General features: G+C 33.5%; 1 protein-coding gene across 2 annotated transcripts in view; it reads left to right on the top strand.

The window, feature by feature from the left end:
• LOC113523002 (EF-hand domain-containing protein 1-like) overlaps positions 1-17,638 on the top strand; it is a 57,227-nt gene that overhangs the window by 32,731 nt on the left and 6,858 nt on the right. For both annotated transcript variants that reach the window (XM_052897864.1, XM_052897865.1), the window contains 6 exons: positions 4,428-4,524; positions 6,570-6,657; positions 12,213-12,363; positions 14,939-15,008; positions 15,778-15,894; positions 17,336-17,558. In XM_052897864.1, coding sequence (XP_052753824.1) covers positions 4,428-4,524; positions 6,570-6,657; positions 12,213-12,363; positions 14,939-15,008; positions 15,778-15,894; positions 17,336-17,558 — 746 coding nt within the window. The remainder of the gene's footprint in view (positions 1-4,427; positions 4,525-6,569; positions 6,658-12,212; positions 12,364-14,938; positions 15,009-15,777; positions 15,895-17,335; positions 17,559-17,638) is intronic.

The following is a 17,638-nucleotide window of genomic DNA, read 5'->3' as shown; positions in this document are numbered from 1 at the left end:
TTAACTAATAACTTTTAATAATTGCGTCGATGGCCTTCGTCTCATGCAATGAGAACTAGGTATCTATAAAATTTCTATGTTTAACGTCATTGTTTTGGGAAAGATATATGTATATTAAGTACACCAACTGTTCTCCGTAGTTCCATGAAACAATTACTGTATTAAAAAAAACCCTTATGCATTCTGGTGTATAAAGAATACCTATAATCTTGTAGTAGATACATATGTAAGTCACATATTCGTATATAACCAATAAATTTGTCTTCGGGCTGTCTGTGTACCCGCATCCAATTCAGAGTTACAGCTTGACATATCTGAGTATCCTACCTAAATATGTCAAACTATAACTTAGGACTTTCTCGATTTTCAACGTGAAACGTACCACAAATTTCAACCGACTCCAAAAAAGAGTTGCGTATTGAGATTAGGTATTTTTATTTTCAACGAATTTCACGATTCTTTTTACAATATATAATACAGTAGGCATACTCTACCTGCACTAAGTGGAATTTTACTAATATTTAATAATAGCACAAAATAAATAATAGCATAATGTTGTAAATACCATGTAATATTTTTAACATTATACTTTACCAATATTATAAACGTGAGAGTAAGTTTATTTGTTTATTACCTTATAGCGCCTTAACGGCTTAAGAAATCTCTATGAAATTTAGTATACACGTACTATATGGGATAAAAAGAGATATTGGCTACTAGGCACATGACCAGGATATGTTTACAGTCAATAAACATATTCCAGTTACGAAAACGAAGTCGCGGGTAAAAGCTAATAATATATAAGTGCCAAATGTTACGAGAACCAGCCAGCAAACGTCAAGAAGCACAACCCAGAACATTAGGAGTATTAATTAAATTACAACCTACGGTTATACACTATTATATATTTTCTATATTACAAGCTATATTGAAATTCTTACATACGTCATACGCTTGAATGTGGGTGGCACAACTATTAAGAGCCCATACACAAAAGCTGTATTACGTTTTCTGATTGTCTGTGAAGTAGGAAATAAATATTCCATACGAAAACTACGAGTATAACTCTCAACTTGACCTTGTCCCTTTATTCCTCTATTCGACAACATCACAGTAGGTTTATCTAAAAATATATATGAATAAAATTGTTATATTTTACTAATATTTATGTTTAGTAGGTATACAACAAAAACTTTTTCATTTGCAAAAATGTTTCGCATCAAAGAAAAACGACAAGTGAAATCGTCACAAAATTAATATAGGACGAACACTGGAATGAACCCTATCGAATGTAAAAAAATTGCAAAAATCAGTTAAGTATTGGCGACAGAATCACATAAATGGAAAAAGTCAGTCGAACTCAAAACTTCCTTTTTTTATAAGTCGCTTAAATATGCATATTTACATAATTCAGTGTGTCTAACCAAGTCAAAGACCTTTGTGTACGTATGAAGGCAGCCTAGAAACTCTTTACAGAAGGTATCACTCTCACATGAGTAATAGCAATAATAGAGTATTTTTGTTTAGATAATTATGATAATAAATATATGCATTAAAAATTTTATAATATAATATAAAAGTAAAAAAAAGAAAAAAAGTAGATATAAAAATTGACTTTATTTATTTTACACTTTATTGCACTGACTAAAAAATAAATATAGTAAATATTAATGAGAAGTGATACAAAAGGCGACCTTATCGCTAAACCATCTCTTCTAGACAACCTTTGGATAGAGGATATTGAGAAAAAGACAAAGGGTAGGTGGCGCACTATTATATAGATACTATCGTATACAAACATATTATATATATATATATATATATATATATATATATATATATATATAATCAAATATATTCATAAACATACACATATTTAACATAGCACATATACAACAGAAGAGAATGAAGGAAAATGAAGGAAGAACACAGAAAAATAGTACTAAAGGGCGAGGTAGTAGGATTTATCAGAGCTGTTGAAGCTAGTGAGAGTTTGAACACAACGAATAGAGGCAGGTAGTGAGTCCCACAGGCGAACTGCCTGAACAGTAAAGAATTTAGAATAAAAGGAAAAAAAATTAGTAGGAAATTTCAAGCGAAGGCAATTGACGCTGCGTAAAATATGATCATCAGCCTCAATGAGAAACACGAATAGGTCTTTTAGATAATCAGGAGCAACGAGATTAAATTGGATTCCATAAGGATAGCATAAAGAAGAGACAGGATATGCAGATTACGACGAAAACGGATCGGGAGCCACTTGAGTTGAGTACGAAATTGAGTAATGTGATCATATTTGAGAAGACTAAATACGAAGCGGATACATAAATGTTGAAAACGCTCAAGCTTGTTTAATTGCTTTTTGGTAAGGTCTAAATAACAGGAGTTGGCATAATCAAAAATAGGCAGGAGTACCTAAGGTGTGTGCAAGCGCAATTTTGGTGTTAACAGAGAGGAAATTACGACACCTATTTAAGGCACTAGTAGCAGCAAACATTTTTTTACTGACCTCCGAGATTTGTAAAGACCATGACAAAAAAGTTTACAACAAGACGGCGTTAACAGTAGATATCACTAAAGAGATATCAACAATATTATTTCTTTTCGAAAAATTAGGATCCATAATTATTAGATAATAACGAATTTTAATAGGGACTTATTGTCAGTTGTATAAACTCAAATGAATATTAAGTAGTGGGTAAATTAAAGTATTAAAAAAACTTTCAGCAGACCTGAGCTCTATGTTAATAAGAAGAAAATAGTTGTTCTTTGAATAATTTTGACATTATATACCTATCTATATAATACTGATGACGGATTGATTTACTTTTATTGGAATTTACGAGTACATGCCATTGAATTAACACAAAACATTTTTATATACATATATCTTATAAATCCATTATTATAAAGATTCTATTTAAAAAATAGTGTTATTATATTCATAATATGCCTAAGTAATTTTAAGTAAGTCATGCCTACTACAATGTTCAAACTAGCGGCGGTGCCGACGCTGGAAGTCAGTATTTTCTTAAAGTATACTTATAAATCACATCTCTAAAACGTAATTATGACAAATATAATTTTTTTTTTTGCTAAGAATTTGGGAAATGTATTTTTTGTCCTATGGGACTAAATAACGTAACTATATCCCATGGTTTTTATCCAGGTAAATGACAATATATATGGTTCATTTTACTACTACTACTAACTTCATTCCAATTCGTTTAACTGTTTAAATGTTATCAAGTGCCAAACATTTAAACTTCTTTATAAACTTTACTTTTATATTATAGTAGAATTAGCTTTTAACCAGTAGCTTCGCTCGTTCCAATATAAGTTTCCATCCCCTATTTATTTAAATGCCAATAAACTTATTAATTTTCAAAAGTCGCCTACGGTATACAAAAAACCTGTAGGTATGCATAATTTCAAAATAATACCATTCAGCGGTTTCGACTGTACGTTGATGTATGGGTGAGAAGCATCCTCTTTTATATATATAGATAAACTCGCATCAGATGATATATTTCTTTTATTGCCTACCAATTCTTTTTTTAAGTTTCCTATTATTCAATATTTAATAAGTTCTCAGTGTTTTATAAAATTTTATTTACTAAGATTATTTTTTTATCTATAGGCAGCAATTGTTCTTATACATTATTTATTTAGTTATCTGTGGCTAAGATAATAATACACCATCAATTCCCCTCAGAATTTTATCAATAAATCATTGTAACAGGCGACCTGTGATGTTACAGGCGTCGCCCAACAGGACACAATGCCATATTTCCGAAGTTCGTCTTATCTATTAGTAACAGCCACCCTCGGATTTGTATTCGTGTTTATTTACATTTTTCTAGATAATGAGTATTATCTATATTATATTATATATCTAAAAGCAGCTAAAAGTTAATTAATATAATAATTAAATATTTTTCCTTATATAAAAAGGATTGTCTATTCAATTTTTTTTCATATTCATATATTTTTTAATACGTACGTTAAATTCCCATTGTGTATGTATATAGACATTAGATAAATCTATTTATAGACACTATCATAAAAGAAGAGCACTCCTACAATAAAATGTAAAGAAAACGAAAATGACCTTTAAAAGGTTGTTGAAATAATCGATAAAGTTATATATTTCATTGTGAATTTAGCAGGAATGGGAAAAAGAGTGAATATTGGAAAATCAATCATACTATAGGAATATAAGTAGAATATTAAATCAAAACACGTTTAACCATATACTTGTATATAGTTTTGTACATCTCTAAGCTTTGTTTATATAGGTTCTGGGTAAAGGTATTTTTTTATAAAAATTAATTTACAAACTAAACAAATTAACAATACTTCTAATATTTTAATTAAATTTAATACGTACAAAGCTAACATTTGATTTTATAAAAAATTATTTCCAGTTTTGACGTTGTATGGGATGATCGAGAGTCCGAAAATGGTGATTTACGCGAATATAAGCTTCTATACTTCTTACAAGACGATACAATTGCTATCAAGGTAATATTTTACTTTATATAGTCATTTATACATCACGATACCCATAAATAAATACATATCATAGCTCTCAAAAGTAAAAAAGAAATTATATGGATATCGTTCTATTCAGGTACCTATAAATTATTTATATTCATGGTATTTAGGTCTGATTTGCACATTAAACTTCTTCATTAGATGAGACGTCGACGTCTCGGTAATAAGTATAAAAAAATAAAAAAATGGGTTATATAAAGATCAAAAAAATATTTTCCACTAACCTAGAGAATTTTCATCTTGCATTGTATTTTAAATAAAATTTCATGAGCATTTTTTATAATGAACAAATACTAACGACTTATTTTTAGAAATTCGACTTTCAAAAAGTAATAGCATAGTATTATTAATTTTGATCTAAGTCGGGAGATCTAAGGGGTAATCTTAATAGATGGGTAGTAGCGTCCCTCTTAAAACATCACCAAAGCCTAACTACGGTTGCCAACCTCCTGCCAATCATGGCAACTACTAGCAAAATCTCCATATTCTTCAGTTAATGTCTTAAAAGCCCGTTTTAAGATATTATGGGGTTATTCTGCAGATGCGTTAGTTTAGTTTTCTAGTATGTATGTATGTTTGGTTATGTATTTATATGAATGTATTTTTATTGTTTATTGGTATATATTTGTAAATTTGAAGCATAAAATTTATGTATCTCCTTATTTAGAATACTAGAAGTATTTTAGGTGCATTAGGTATGATTTAAATGTGTTATGTTGTCCACTATCAATGTTGTACTTGTATTGTAACTACAACACCTATTATTTTATTATTGTTATAATTATTTTTCTATTAGTCAATCAAAAATTGAATGAAAGAAAATCCTTTTATGGTCAGCCATTGTACTTGTTCTTTTCTTAAGAACTCTGTATCCTATAATTTAAGACTTTACTATAAAGTGTTACAAACAAACAACCAATTTTAATAATAAAACAAATAAACCCCCCAATAGGTGGAGAGTTATGTTCAACAGTGGGTAGTTAACGGCTGATATGGTGATGATAAAGAGGTAATCACTACATTACATAATTTTTAAAATTGATATTTTCTTTAAGTTCCAACTTTTAAAGATAATACCTTCTCTGATATAGTAATAACATAAGTCTACTTTCAATGTAGCTCATTCATGCTTTAATTTAGAAACAGGCAAAACCTTTGAAAATCACTGTAATATATATTTATTGAAGGTCTGTTGGCAGGCCGAGCTTCAATTACGGAGCTCAATAAAAATTCCTTACTGTTCACATATAACATTTTTTTTAAAACAGTCACAATTATTTAATATAATTTTTTGTACATATTAACACTCCTATTATAAATATACTCCTGTTTATATTCCAAGGTCAGTAGCTTTTAGTAGTAGATTCTTGATAGATCGTAAAACGTATAACTATTAAGTGTAAAATTGGTTGATTAACTTTCGTATTACAATTCTGCAGTTTTACAAGAAAAATTATAGAATATTTATACACAGATATATGTACATAGCGTGCCTCTTAAAACATCACCAACGCCTAACTGCGATTGCCATTCCGCCTGGGAGATGGGAGAGGTCTATGTGCAGCAGTAGACAGTTAACGGCTAATATAATAATAATAATATATAAATAAACTATATCCAATTCGTTGAAATAATATGCAAGCAAAGTCGCAGAATACAGATGGTAGGGCTATATAATTTTGGGAGTTGAAATAATGTTATAATTAAATGGCCAATCCAATAATGCGCAACAATTTATCCAGAAATTATCCTTGTTGTCAATATTCGTTATTTTTTTTTATTACTAAATTCTTTCTGAATTCTTAAATAATATTTAAATACATCTAGATTTACGTTAGCTGATCAAATTATTATTTTCCTTTCTGTTTATTTATAATTACAAATTTATTTTAAGCATATTATTATCCATATTAAACTAAAAAAATATAATACTTACTTGTAAAATTACTATGTACTTATAAAATTGTTACTGGTGTTTTATCAGCAACTTTAATAATACGTAATGTTTTTAGGAACTGCATGATGGAAAAGGAGGAAAAGACCCATTTCCTTTACTTCTCAAGAAAACAAAGCTGCCCAAGAAATGGAAAGAGAAGCCAGGTGATGCATTAGTCTTCGTACTTGTACTATATAAATAATAATTTTTAAAAGTTTCCAAAGAATAATATAGCCATTGAATACTTAACAGCATTTACTTAATAAAGTCGCATTACGTCTTTAACAGAGTAAGTATAGTTAAAATACTCGTGAACGTCTGAAGATGAGATCCATGTAATGGAATTTATTGATTTTACATTTACCATCATTCTGGTTAGTTAACCTCCATAAAGGAGTATGGTATGGAAAAAAGGTGGCAGCTATTTTAGAATTTTAAACATTTGTTTATCTATTTCTTTATTTGTGTTGTGACTTCTTGATAAAAAGATAGTAATATCAAGTAATCTAATTGTTTACATATATATTTGTCTAGTGGTAATTTGTTAAAATTAAATTTGGAAGCTAATTCAAAAAGTAGGTTTTTAACTTACTTAAATTTTTTTATCTACATTAACTTCACTAGTTTTCAATAAATATATTTTTATAATAGATAGGATTTTCTCCCTTGTTAGTTCCATGTTACAAATAAATTTTATCACTCATGACTGAATTGGTAATATTTCTTTTATGCATAATATTTTATACAATAAACGTTGCAATCAGATATACAGTCTCTCTGGTGGCAAATATATCGCAGCCCCATAAATGTTTATAACAACAGAGACATCACTCGCGCATTACTAATCCTCTTGACATGAGATATTGAAGACCTTACATCACAAGAGTGATGTTTGTTATGCAATATTTTTTGTATATTTTGCTTCATCTTTTGTGCCCTATTTTTTAAGTGAGTAACTCATTTATTTAGTTGTAAGAATTCGGTTAATATACATATGTCATAGATGACTCAAAAAAAAGTTTATTGCACCATTTAAAGATATATATGTATCTATCTATAATCATATATAACCCTCCCAATAGGAAGAGGTCTACGTTCAACAGCGGAGAGGTAATAGCTGACATGATTAATAAAAGTTAACAAATTTAACAATATTAATACACTTGTATATCAAAGGTTAAAAATTACAACTGCTATCACTCATTAATAATTAATATATAGGTATATAGGTTACGTCATGTGGTCTCGGCGTAGAATAAGCTACACCTTCCTTTCCCGTGGGTGTCGTAAGAGGTGACTAAGGTAGGGCAAAGGATGGGTAGCAGCCTCCCTCTAAAACATCTCCAAAGCCAAACTGCGGTTGCTAATCCGCCTGCCAAGCGTGACAATAATTAGCAAAAGCCGTCCTAAGCTTGTGTTTAGCAGTGGACAGTAAAAAGCTAATATGATGATGATGATCTATAATCATGAATCATTATCTATTTCTATAGTATAAAGCATATATAAATACATTTGTAATACTGTAAGTATTTATATTGTACTACTTCAAGTTGGCGTCGATACACATTATTAAAACACAATTTGTGTAATATAGTTCTTGTAGACCACACCTATCTTTGGCTTAGATGACAAACTAAATGATACTAACTGCCACTGTCAGTGGCAGTTAGAGATAGATAATCAAGATCACGTTTAACTTGTAGTACACAAAAACTCATAATGGTCTTTCAATGGCGTTTGTTAGGAGCTCGCGAAATATCGATAAAAAATGAACGTGGGAATGATATGTGCTTTGGCGAGGGTGAAAATATCGAATTCCTTTTCTTATAATGGCTCAATCAGAATAAACGGCTTTTACAAATATATGGAAGTCTTTTATATCGATTACGTGTAGCCCTTTTTCATTCGTGACGTTTATATTATTGTAGCAGATGTACGAATATGTCGTGACTTTTACCGCATGAGTTATCGAATATCAAAGTAATTTTGGAATATTGTATTTAATATTGCTAAAAGGTGTTTAAGTACATTTTCTGGATTATGTTAATAACTAGCCGACCTGACATATACTGACTAAATTAGAATTTTATTTACTTTCCCTACTACGAGCATTAGAAAAAATTGTCAGCCGATTCAATGATTCTCAAGTAATGCATTTGACTATCCACGAAAACCATTTAATATAATACATAATTAAATTAGTTTTTTGTTCGCTACTCCCAAAGCCTAACTGTGGTTGACAACTCTCCTGTCAAACATGGCATCTATTGGCAAAACCTCCAAAGGGGAAGTCTATGTTCAGCAGTGGACAGTTAACGATCTCCCATGTATATACAAATATTGTCTAGGTACAATTTTTTTTATTTATTTTATTTGTGTATTAATTTCATTTATTTGAACAAAGTCTTGATGGTTTCTGCAGTTTTACTAAGGGATGACGAAAAAAAAATCTCAACAACCGACTTAAGTCGAATCGCCTGTATTATGAAAATTTATTTAGTTATTGATATATATGATAGGAAAAAGACATATGAATAATAAATGGACGATAAGTATATAATTCTCTTATAATTGGGTATAAAAAGCAGGCCAATGGTACTCTATATAGTATAGTAAATATATTAAGCAATATTTAATAAGACTACCCATTTAGTTCACCACATTTTCTTAATAAGTGCACTCCATCATTAAGTTTCTTTGTCGTACTTCCTCTTTAAGACCTTAGCAATCTTTTCAAATTTGAGATATTACTAAAGTTTAGATAATCTTGGATGCCCGTATTCTTGAAAACTCATAAACAACAAAGTTGTATGAAATAAACAGTACAGAAATAATATCACAAAGCCTTTGCTGAAAACGTCTTCATCACTTGCAATAATTCATAATCTCCTTAGTAAATAAGTTGCAAGTTGAAACTCTCGAGAAGTTCTCAAACTTTCATAGCTTAATCTCCTTAAAAGCAGCCTATTACAAAGTGGATATCTTATTTATTCGCTTCAAATACGGCTGCAATGAAAATTAGAAAACGTTTTTCATGTGAACTCTAGGGATAATCCTGAGCTCTAGACCGAGTAAAGTTCTACAAAAGTGGAACATCGAAATGGAATTTGAACAGTTAAAACAAGCGAATTAAAAACTTTTATTCGTGTCTAATATTATTACTGCTTATATAAGGGCGCCACTCTTCGGTGTCAAGGGTCCCCCCCGTTACACTGGATGAGGTGCGAACACTCATCAAAGGAACTCCCAACCGAAAGGCACCCGGTGCCGACGGTATCTCTAACAGACTCCTTAAGAGTCTGCCAGAAACCATTCTGCTACTTCTAGTAGCGATCTTCAATGCGGCAATTACCAATGCCATCTTTCCAGATGCTTGGAAAGAAGCCGATGTCGTAGGCTTTCCCAAACCTGGGAAAGATAAGTCCCTTCCCACCAGTTTTCGCCCCATCAGTCTCCTCAGCTCGCTGGGGAAGCTGTATGAGAAGCTAATACTCGCACGCCTGAAAGACTGGCTACAGTCCAAAGGCATCCTGATCGATGAGCAGTTCGGCTTTAGAGCCAAGCACTCAGCTGTTCATCAAGTACATCGTGTAGTAGAACACGTCCTCAACGCCCGACACCTGAAATCCAACGGGGTCACATGTGCCCTGTTTCTCGACGTAGCGAAGGCCTTTGACAAAGTCTGGCACAGCGGCTTGATTTTCAAACTGCACAAGATGGGAGTGCCAGACAGGCTCGTGCACATCATACGAGCCTTCTTGTCCAATAGGTCATATCGCTATCGCGTCAATGGAGTGCGTTCCAGCGCACGACCGATTAGAGCCGGCGTCCCTCAAGGCGCTGTCCTCTCCCCCACCCTCTTCTCGTTGTACACCAACGACATCCCGCGTCAGCCCCGAGTGCAAATCGCCCTCTTTGCTGATGATACAGCCCTATATGTGGACAGCACGTCGGCCGCCTGTGCAGCCAACAGGCTTCAACGGGCGGTGGACGAGCTGGCCTACTGGTTCAGAAAATGGCGCATCGAAGTCAACCCAGATAAAAGCGCCGCCGTGCTTTTCACGGCCAAAAGAAAACCATCCCTTCCCGCCTCTATTCAGCTGTTTGGCACGCCCGTCCCCTGGACGAACGAAGCCAAATACCTAGGCGTGACACTAGATTCCAAGTTGAGTTTCGCATCTCATCTTAAGCGCGTCCGAGGCCTGGCCAATTTTATACTGGGACGCCTCCATCCCTTTATTAACAAGCGCAGCCAATTGTCGCTTAACGCAAAGCTGACGCTCTATAAAGCATGTATAAGACCGGTGATGACGTACGCTAGTGTCGTCTTCGCCCACGCCCTTCCTTCATTACTTCACCCCCTTCAGGTGGTGCAAAATAAATTTCTGCGACGGGCCACGGGCGCCCCGTGGTACGTGCGCAACGTGGATCTACACCGCGACCTCAAAATACCCACTATAAGGCAATTTATGAAGCAAGCGTCTCGACGCTACTTTGCCTCAGCCGAGTCCCATTCAAATCCGCTCATAGTAAGAGCGGTCAAATACAAACCCCCCATAGAGAACGTCGCTCCAAAACGTCGTCGCCCGAGGCACGCACTCTTGGACCCCGATGATCCAACTACGACGGCAAACGCGTCTCCCTCCCTACCTACCGCGGAACCCTCGACAAGAGCCCCTACAAACACACCCACACATCGCACACACCGCCCCCGCCGGCGGGGGCGAAGAACCCTCGCGACACACGGTTTGCGCCCGAGCGCATAACAACCGCGTCGCAATCTCACCCACCCAGACGTACCGACCCTTCGCCGTCCCTCGACGGGGGTCGAAGTGCGGTGGCCTAAGCCGAGGCCGAGCCACTCTGGCGCCCTTAGGCGCACACACACACCGCAGTCCATAAGAAAGAGTCGACACCTCTGTCGCTCCGCTCTCGCGGGCTTGGAGTGCCATCAGCACTCGCCCCTGCATTCGCGTCCGGTGAAGCTGTAAAGGCCACACACGGCCAACAGCAAACACATTCAGAAAAAAAAAAAAAAAAAAAAGGTGTCAAGGGTTTCTGATCCGCCTTCGTTTTATTCGTAATTAATAGGTAACATAAGAGGGAAAGGCATTGTTAGAAATGAAGAGTACTTACTTAAACCTTCACGTGGGTCTCACTGGAAACTATTGTAGTTAAATCTTAGTGAATACACCATGATCCGACTTCACCTCATCTATTTATCAGTTACTGGTACTTTGTCAGCGTATACCGTTAGTACAAGCAAGATTCCCGTTCCATTTTCACCTCATTTAAAAAATATGCGACACAGATAACATAATATTATATCTATCGGAGGTAAGTAAGGACTGATAATGGAATATTAATCCCATCTACACTATTGGGATACGCTAGCGGAGACGGGCACCAGTGAGGGATGATAGATTAACATGAAAGCATGTCAGTTGCCCCATCGTGATGACTTCAACAAAAATTTGCAACGATAGTTTACAGGAAGAACCGCGTGGAGGTAGACTTGATACCCCATATATATACCCCATATAGCTAATAATATCTCCATTGGACTCCATTTACTAACAAACCCTTTCCCCCTATGTGCCTACTATTATATAGGTAGAAGCGGCAAAGATTATAAAACAATTACTAGATATCTTTTTCTACTGACAAAATTATCTCAGTATTTATACATTAAAATATTATATATGTGGTATTTCTATAGTGTCCTTTCCATCGACGGTAATGGAGATCACGGACGCCGAAGTAACAGAGTACTACGCACCAATGGATTTGATTGTGGGGCAAACTATATTTGTGCTTGGGCGCAGATTTCTCCTCTGTGACTGCGATAATTTCACCCGAAAATATTACAAGTAAGTACAACGATTACAATTACAATTTTACAAGTACAATAGGTATATAGAAAAATATAAAACTCTCGAAATATACAGCTTATCTAATATAGAAATGGTTGAGCCAATATAAATTATTTATGTTACACAAATTTCATAATACTTTTACCTCCTTCCCACCCTTTAACGTAGAACCTAATTTATGGGTTCAGAAATTCCTTTTAGTTAAACAAGGTTAAAATAATAATCTAAATTGAACCAGATTCCAAACCAAAACACTTTAAAATCGACTTAAATGACCTTTGAAGATACTTTGTTTTAAATTAAATATAAATACAAATAAATAATTCAAACCTATAGCATTCGTCCATTTGCGTTAGGAGTTCATAAATAAAATTAAACAATCAACCTAAAATCTTTTGAAGTGAGAAACAACGAAAAAGCCATGCTGATTCATTTTTCTTAAGTTACAAATGAATCGTTGGTTGCAAATATAAATTATAGATTATAGGTGTTGAATTGAATATTTCAATATTTTTTGTGCAACTTAGAATGGCAAAAAGCTGACGGTCCACCTAATGGAAAATGGTAACCGTCGCCTATTGACATTACCAATACAATAAATATAACAGAGTATACTGTGTCGCTCATGATACCCTTCATGCATTGCCATTCCTGAGTGCTAAGGTACCTCTGTACCCTGTAATTTCATTGTTCTCATCTCACGTAAATCACGTAAATATTTTTACAATTTCATTTGTGCGAAAACTTTTTTGTGATTTTTTTGTCACAATAGGAAAATACGAGTATGTTTAAGGAAAAAATAAAACTAAATAGAGTAATAGCAGACTATGTATACAGGAAAGATGTACAGAAAAATATTTTTCAGATATTCAATAGAATATACAAAAAAGAACATAAAAATAGAAAACATTATGATAAAGGTTGATTGGCCCAGTTGCTACTAGCAATAGTAATAATTTGAAAATAAAATAATGTTCACATCCGATTTTAGCAAAGACGATTTTCCATAAATGATACAAATATCGTATCACATTTTATACCACTAATTTAAATATAAAATGTCAAGTCACTAACGTAATTTTAGGTATAATTATATAAAAATAAATATGAATAAAATTTTATAGGTATCTATATTATATTAAATACCATAGTTCCAGAAACACAGAATCCACTAGATACTAGAGGCAACCTCAGTTATGTAACCCGATCACGATTAATTCAAACAGTGCTGTTGGGATTTGTATAATTAGGCAAATTCCAACTTCTAGACATAAAGCTCTTCCATCTAAAATTGAAGTCCTTAAATCGATAGATATTTTAACAGACAGCGGTTAAACTATCGAATAGTTGTAATCTACGTAGTGAACTATCCCAACGTTTACTCTGGTTTCATCAATCTTCATGATAAATAGGCAGCATTCAGTTTGAAAATAGATTCAGTCTATAAAACTATTCACGCGGATTGGAGATACGTTATTTTGCTGTAACAATGTAGTGGTAATAATGATTTAAACGCTCGAATTTCTCAAAATAAAAGAAGCGTAATCCTGGTTACGTGTGTGCTACCAAATAATAATCTCTTGCCGAGTAAAATAAAAAGGCTTTCATCAAATTCCTAAAATGAATAGACAAAATTATTTTTATGTTACATTATTAAAGATTTTACGAAAATTGTGGTGCTTAAAATGGTGTAAAATATTGTAAAGTATAGCGTTGTGGGATGGTACTACCACACTGGCAATTTAAACGAAACTACGCCCGTCTCTGCAATAATTATAATTATTAATAATTATATAAAAAAAGATTAACTAAGAAAAAAATTTTTGCACTTTAAAGCAATACTATTAACAAATACGTTCCGTATATTTTACTTATTTAATTTATAAATATTAGGTATAATGAAATACATTCCTAGCAAATGCATAAATCATTATAGTCGTATAATATACATAATAATGGTTCAAATAAAAAAAATCAATCGAAAAAAAGGCGAATTAAAAGGCAGACGACCCCAAGGTAAAATATCTGGATAGAAATAACTAATGGATAGAAAATGTCAACTTCAGTGCTATCTAATATAATGTGCCTGTTGATTATCTATAATATATAATGCATTTTAGTTATAGAAATTTAATTTTCTTTCGGAAACTACCTGGTAGGGATATTTTTATTGTTATTTGAATTTCCAGTTATGCAGAAATAAATAAATATGTTTACAATTGTAATGCCTATTCGGGTACTAAGAAGCATTTGTAGACTGTGTAATAATGCCTATACATAGTTGTAATTATCTAACGTAATTTTTCTTTCTTATGTATCTATTTTTTATACTAGTTAGAATGGCAAACAGACTGATGTCTTTCCTCATTGTGAGAGATAGGTAACTATAGAGTTTAGACTGTCAGAATATAATTACCTACTAAAGATTATATATACAAGTAAGTATGAAATTCAGAATCAATTCAGCATAAGTACATTCTTACTTCAAATCTGTTTAAGAAGAATTTATAACTAGACAAAATTACTAGTTGTATCAAGACATATTTGATTTTTTTACATGTATACCAACTAGGACGATGTTAAACATCGACCAGCCAGCTCGCATAGAAGTGCGCCATGAGACAACAAAGGAGTTTCCTAAGGTGAATGTGTGCTCTTAATTTATTGCTATTTTAAGTTGTCTGTAACCGTGGAAATATTCAGTTGAATATGTCCAGTCAATAAACCGCAAAAATGTTTAAAATATGTTATGTCAATGAGTAATAATAATCACACATTGTCATGAAAAGAATGGGCCACCTTGGCATAGAATGGGCTTTGGGTACCTATGCTGGTCTAGTAACAGTGGTGATAAGAGGCGACTAAGGGAACTTTAAAGGTCTAGGAATGGGCCCCTTTTAAAACATCATCAAAAACCTAACTGCGGTTCCCAACCCGCTTGTCATGCGTAGCATCGAGCCTTATGCTTAGCAATTGACAGTTAACGGCTGATTTGAATTAATGATTTAATTATGAGTGAGACCTATATTTTTTTTTAGTATAAATATTTACGAATATTATTTTAATTGAACACATTGGATGAAATGTTCGTTTATATTATTACTGTTATCCCAGATGGAGTAATCAGAAGCAATGCCGATTATCATCCTTTTTAGTTAAACATGACCCTTAACTTTCCGAACCTTTCATTTCCAATCATAGTATTATTTTGTATTTTATTCCCTTAGCCGTTTCTCATGACTTTTTGCAGGATGAATGATCTAGTGGCACATTTTATTCTTATTCCGTTAAATATATGTGTTGTTTTTTGTGTGCAACATGACATAAAATCAAGTTATAATCATCTTGGAATCTATTTATTACATCTCATACTTTACTCGTATAGTATCTACTTAGTGTTCTCTTTTTTAGAGTCTACCTCCTCATATTGGTATAGGTGCTCCAGAGGATACATTACAGTCTTGCTTCGGTCTGATACCAAAACCCCCACATAAGGATATTATTAAATATAATCTCAACGCAAACAAGGTGAGTGCAGTACTTAATTTTTGTTTCAATCAATCTGACAGTCCACTTAATGAGAATTGGCTACCGTCGTAAATATGAGGAAGATTTCAATTGAGTTTTCTTTTATACCACCGAGGTGGCAAACAAACACACGACGTTGCCGGCCATATAAGAACATGTATTCAAATCATGCTTCAGCTGCAAGTAGTGCAAAGGCTGCCTTTAACTACCTACTAATACCTAATACTTTTGAAAGGGGGAAGAAAGGATTGTTAGTAATGGGGTCAAATAACCCCTTTACTAGCAATATACCCTGTCAGGTCGACCTCCATGTGGTTGCCCTTGGAAACCATCGTGGTTAATTTTAGTTGGATTTGTCAGGATGGGCTAACTGGCCTGTTTTCATTCTCATCCGTAATTACTCACTGGTGCCTCGTCAATGAATACCGATAGCGCAGGCGGGGTTACCATACGCTTATCACCCATTAAAAAATAGTTTTGAATACTATATAATAACTTTCTTTTAAGTATCTACTTTGAATGAATTTAAATTACATTTTCAGTGCTACAACGTTTACTAAATATATTTATTCATGTAAGTAAATGTATGTTGTTACACGTTGGTGTCTAAACAAGCATAGAGAATTTAACTTGAGTCACGGCTGTCAACATAGGCACCTAGACGTATTCCCTGGGGATGCGTATCCAACCTTATAAATTTCACAAGCTTGCTTGTATTGCTGCTATAATTTTAAATGGAATGCCAGTGTGTTGATATTGTAGGTATGGTGCCAAGGAAATAAGTTGCACAACGATCCGAGACTGAAAGATAGGAGAAATGATACGAACTGCGAGACTTTGCTTCTTTGCGACTTTTGTTGAGTGGTGCAAGTTTAATTGAGTCGAGGGGAAGCTGCGAACTCAAACTTGCTATAAATTGTTTGATAGCAGACGTCTGAAGTTTTATAAAGTGCATTGAAACAAGGACGACTAAGTCCAAGTTCTGTTACTAATTTTGTAGGGAGCAAATACATAAAACAATCCAACAACAATCTATATAAATAAAAATTATATGCTCGATTTATATACAATTGAACTGGTTCAGCAAAATTTTTTTCAATATTTCTAATAGCACAGAATATGTATGTATTTACTGTACTTGGGCAATAGGCTGATTAAGGTTTTTAAGGAAATAAAATATAATGAGAATGGATAGGATAATGTTAGTCGGGTTAGCAAGTTTACTATTGAATTCCTACGTAAATAATTACACTCGGGTCTTCTATAATTCAACCCTATTACCTAATGAGGAGATATACTAAGCACCATGCTGGTGAAAGTGCAAAATTTGCACCAAGTTATTTTTATAGATACTGATTTATTTGAATTGTACTTCTAAATGCTCAGTTTAGATTTTTAAGATTATCTGGATATAAAATACTAATTTCAATTAATTTTCCAGTATCTCCGTTATCTTTGCGAGCTGGATTGGATCCACCCAGAGGACAATGGCCGTCGTTTCGTACTAGCTTACAGTTTAGCAGATGGCACAGTCAAGATCGGCGAGATACCGCGACGTAACTCTGGTATTCGTGAAGGAAAGTTTTTGAAACCGATGCGGTTACAAATGCCGGACTCCGACCCTAACTTCCCAACATACTATACGCCGGATAAGTTTTACATAGGTTAATATTCTATCTAAAGAAATACTTATCTATTCATCTGTCCTAGACAAAATATTTCTAAAAATTTCTAAAATTCTCTT

The sequence above is a fragment of the Galleria mellonella genome, unplaced genomic scaffold, assembly GCF_026898425.1.
Source record: "Galleria mellonella isolate WM207_F2 unplaced genomic scaffold, CSIRO_AGI_GalMel_v1 utg38, whole genome shotgun sequence".
In the NCBI taxonomy this organism is placed as follows: Eukaryota; Metazoa; Arthropoda; class Insecta; order Lepidoptera; family Pyralidae; genus Galleria; species Galleria mellonella.
This window is presented reverse-complemented; position numbering and strand designations above follow the sequence as displayed.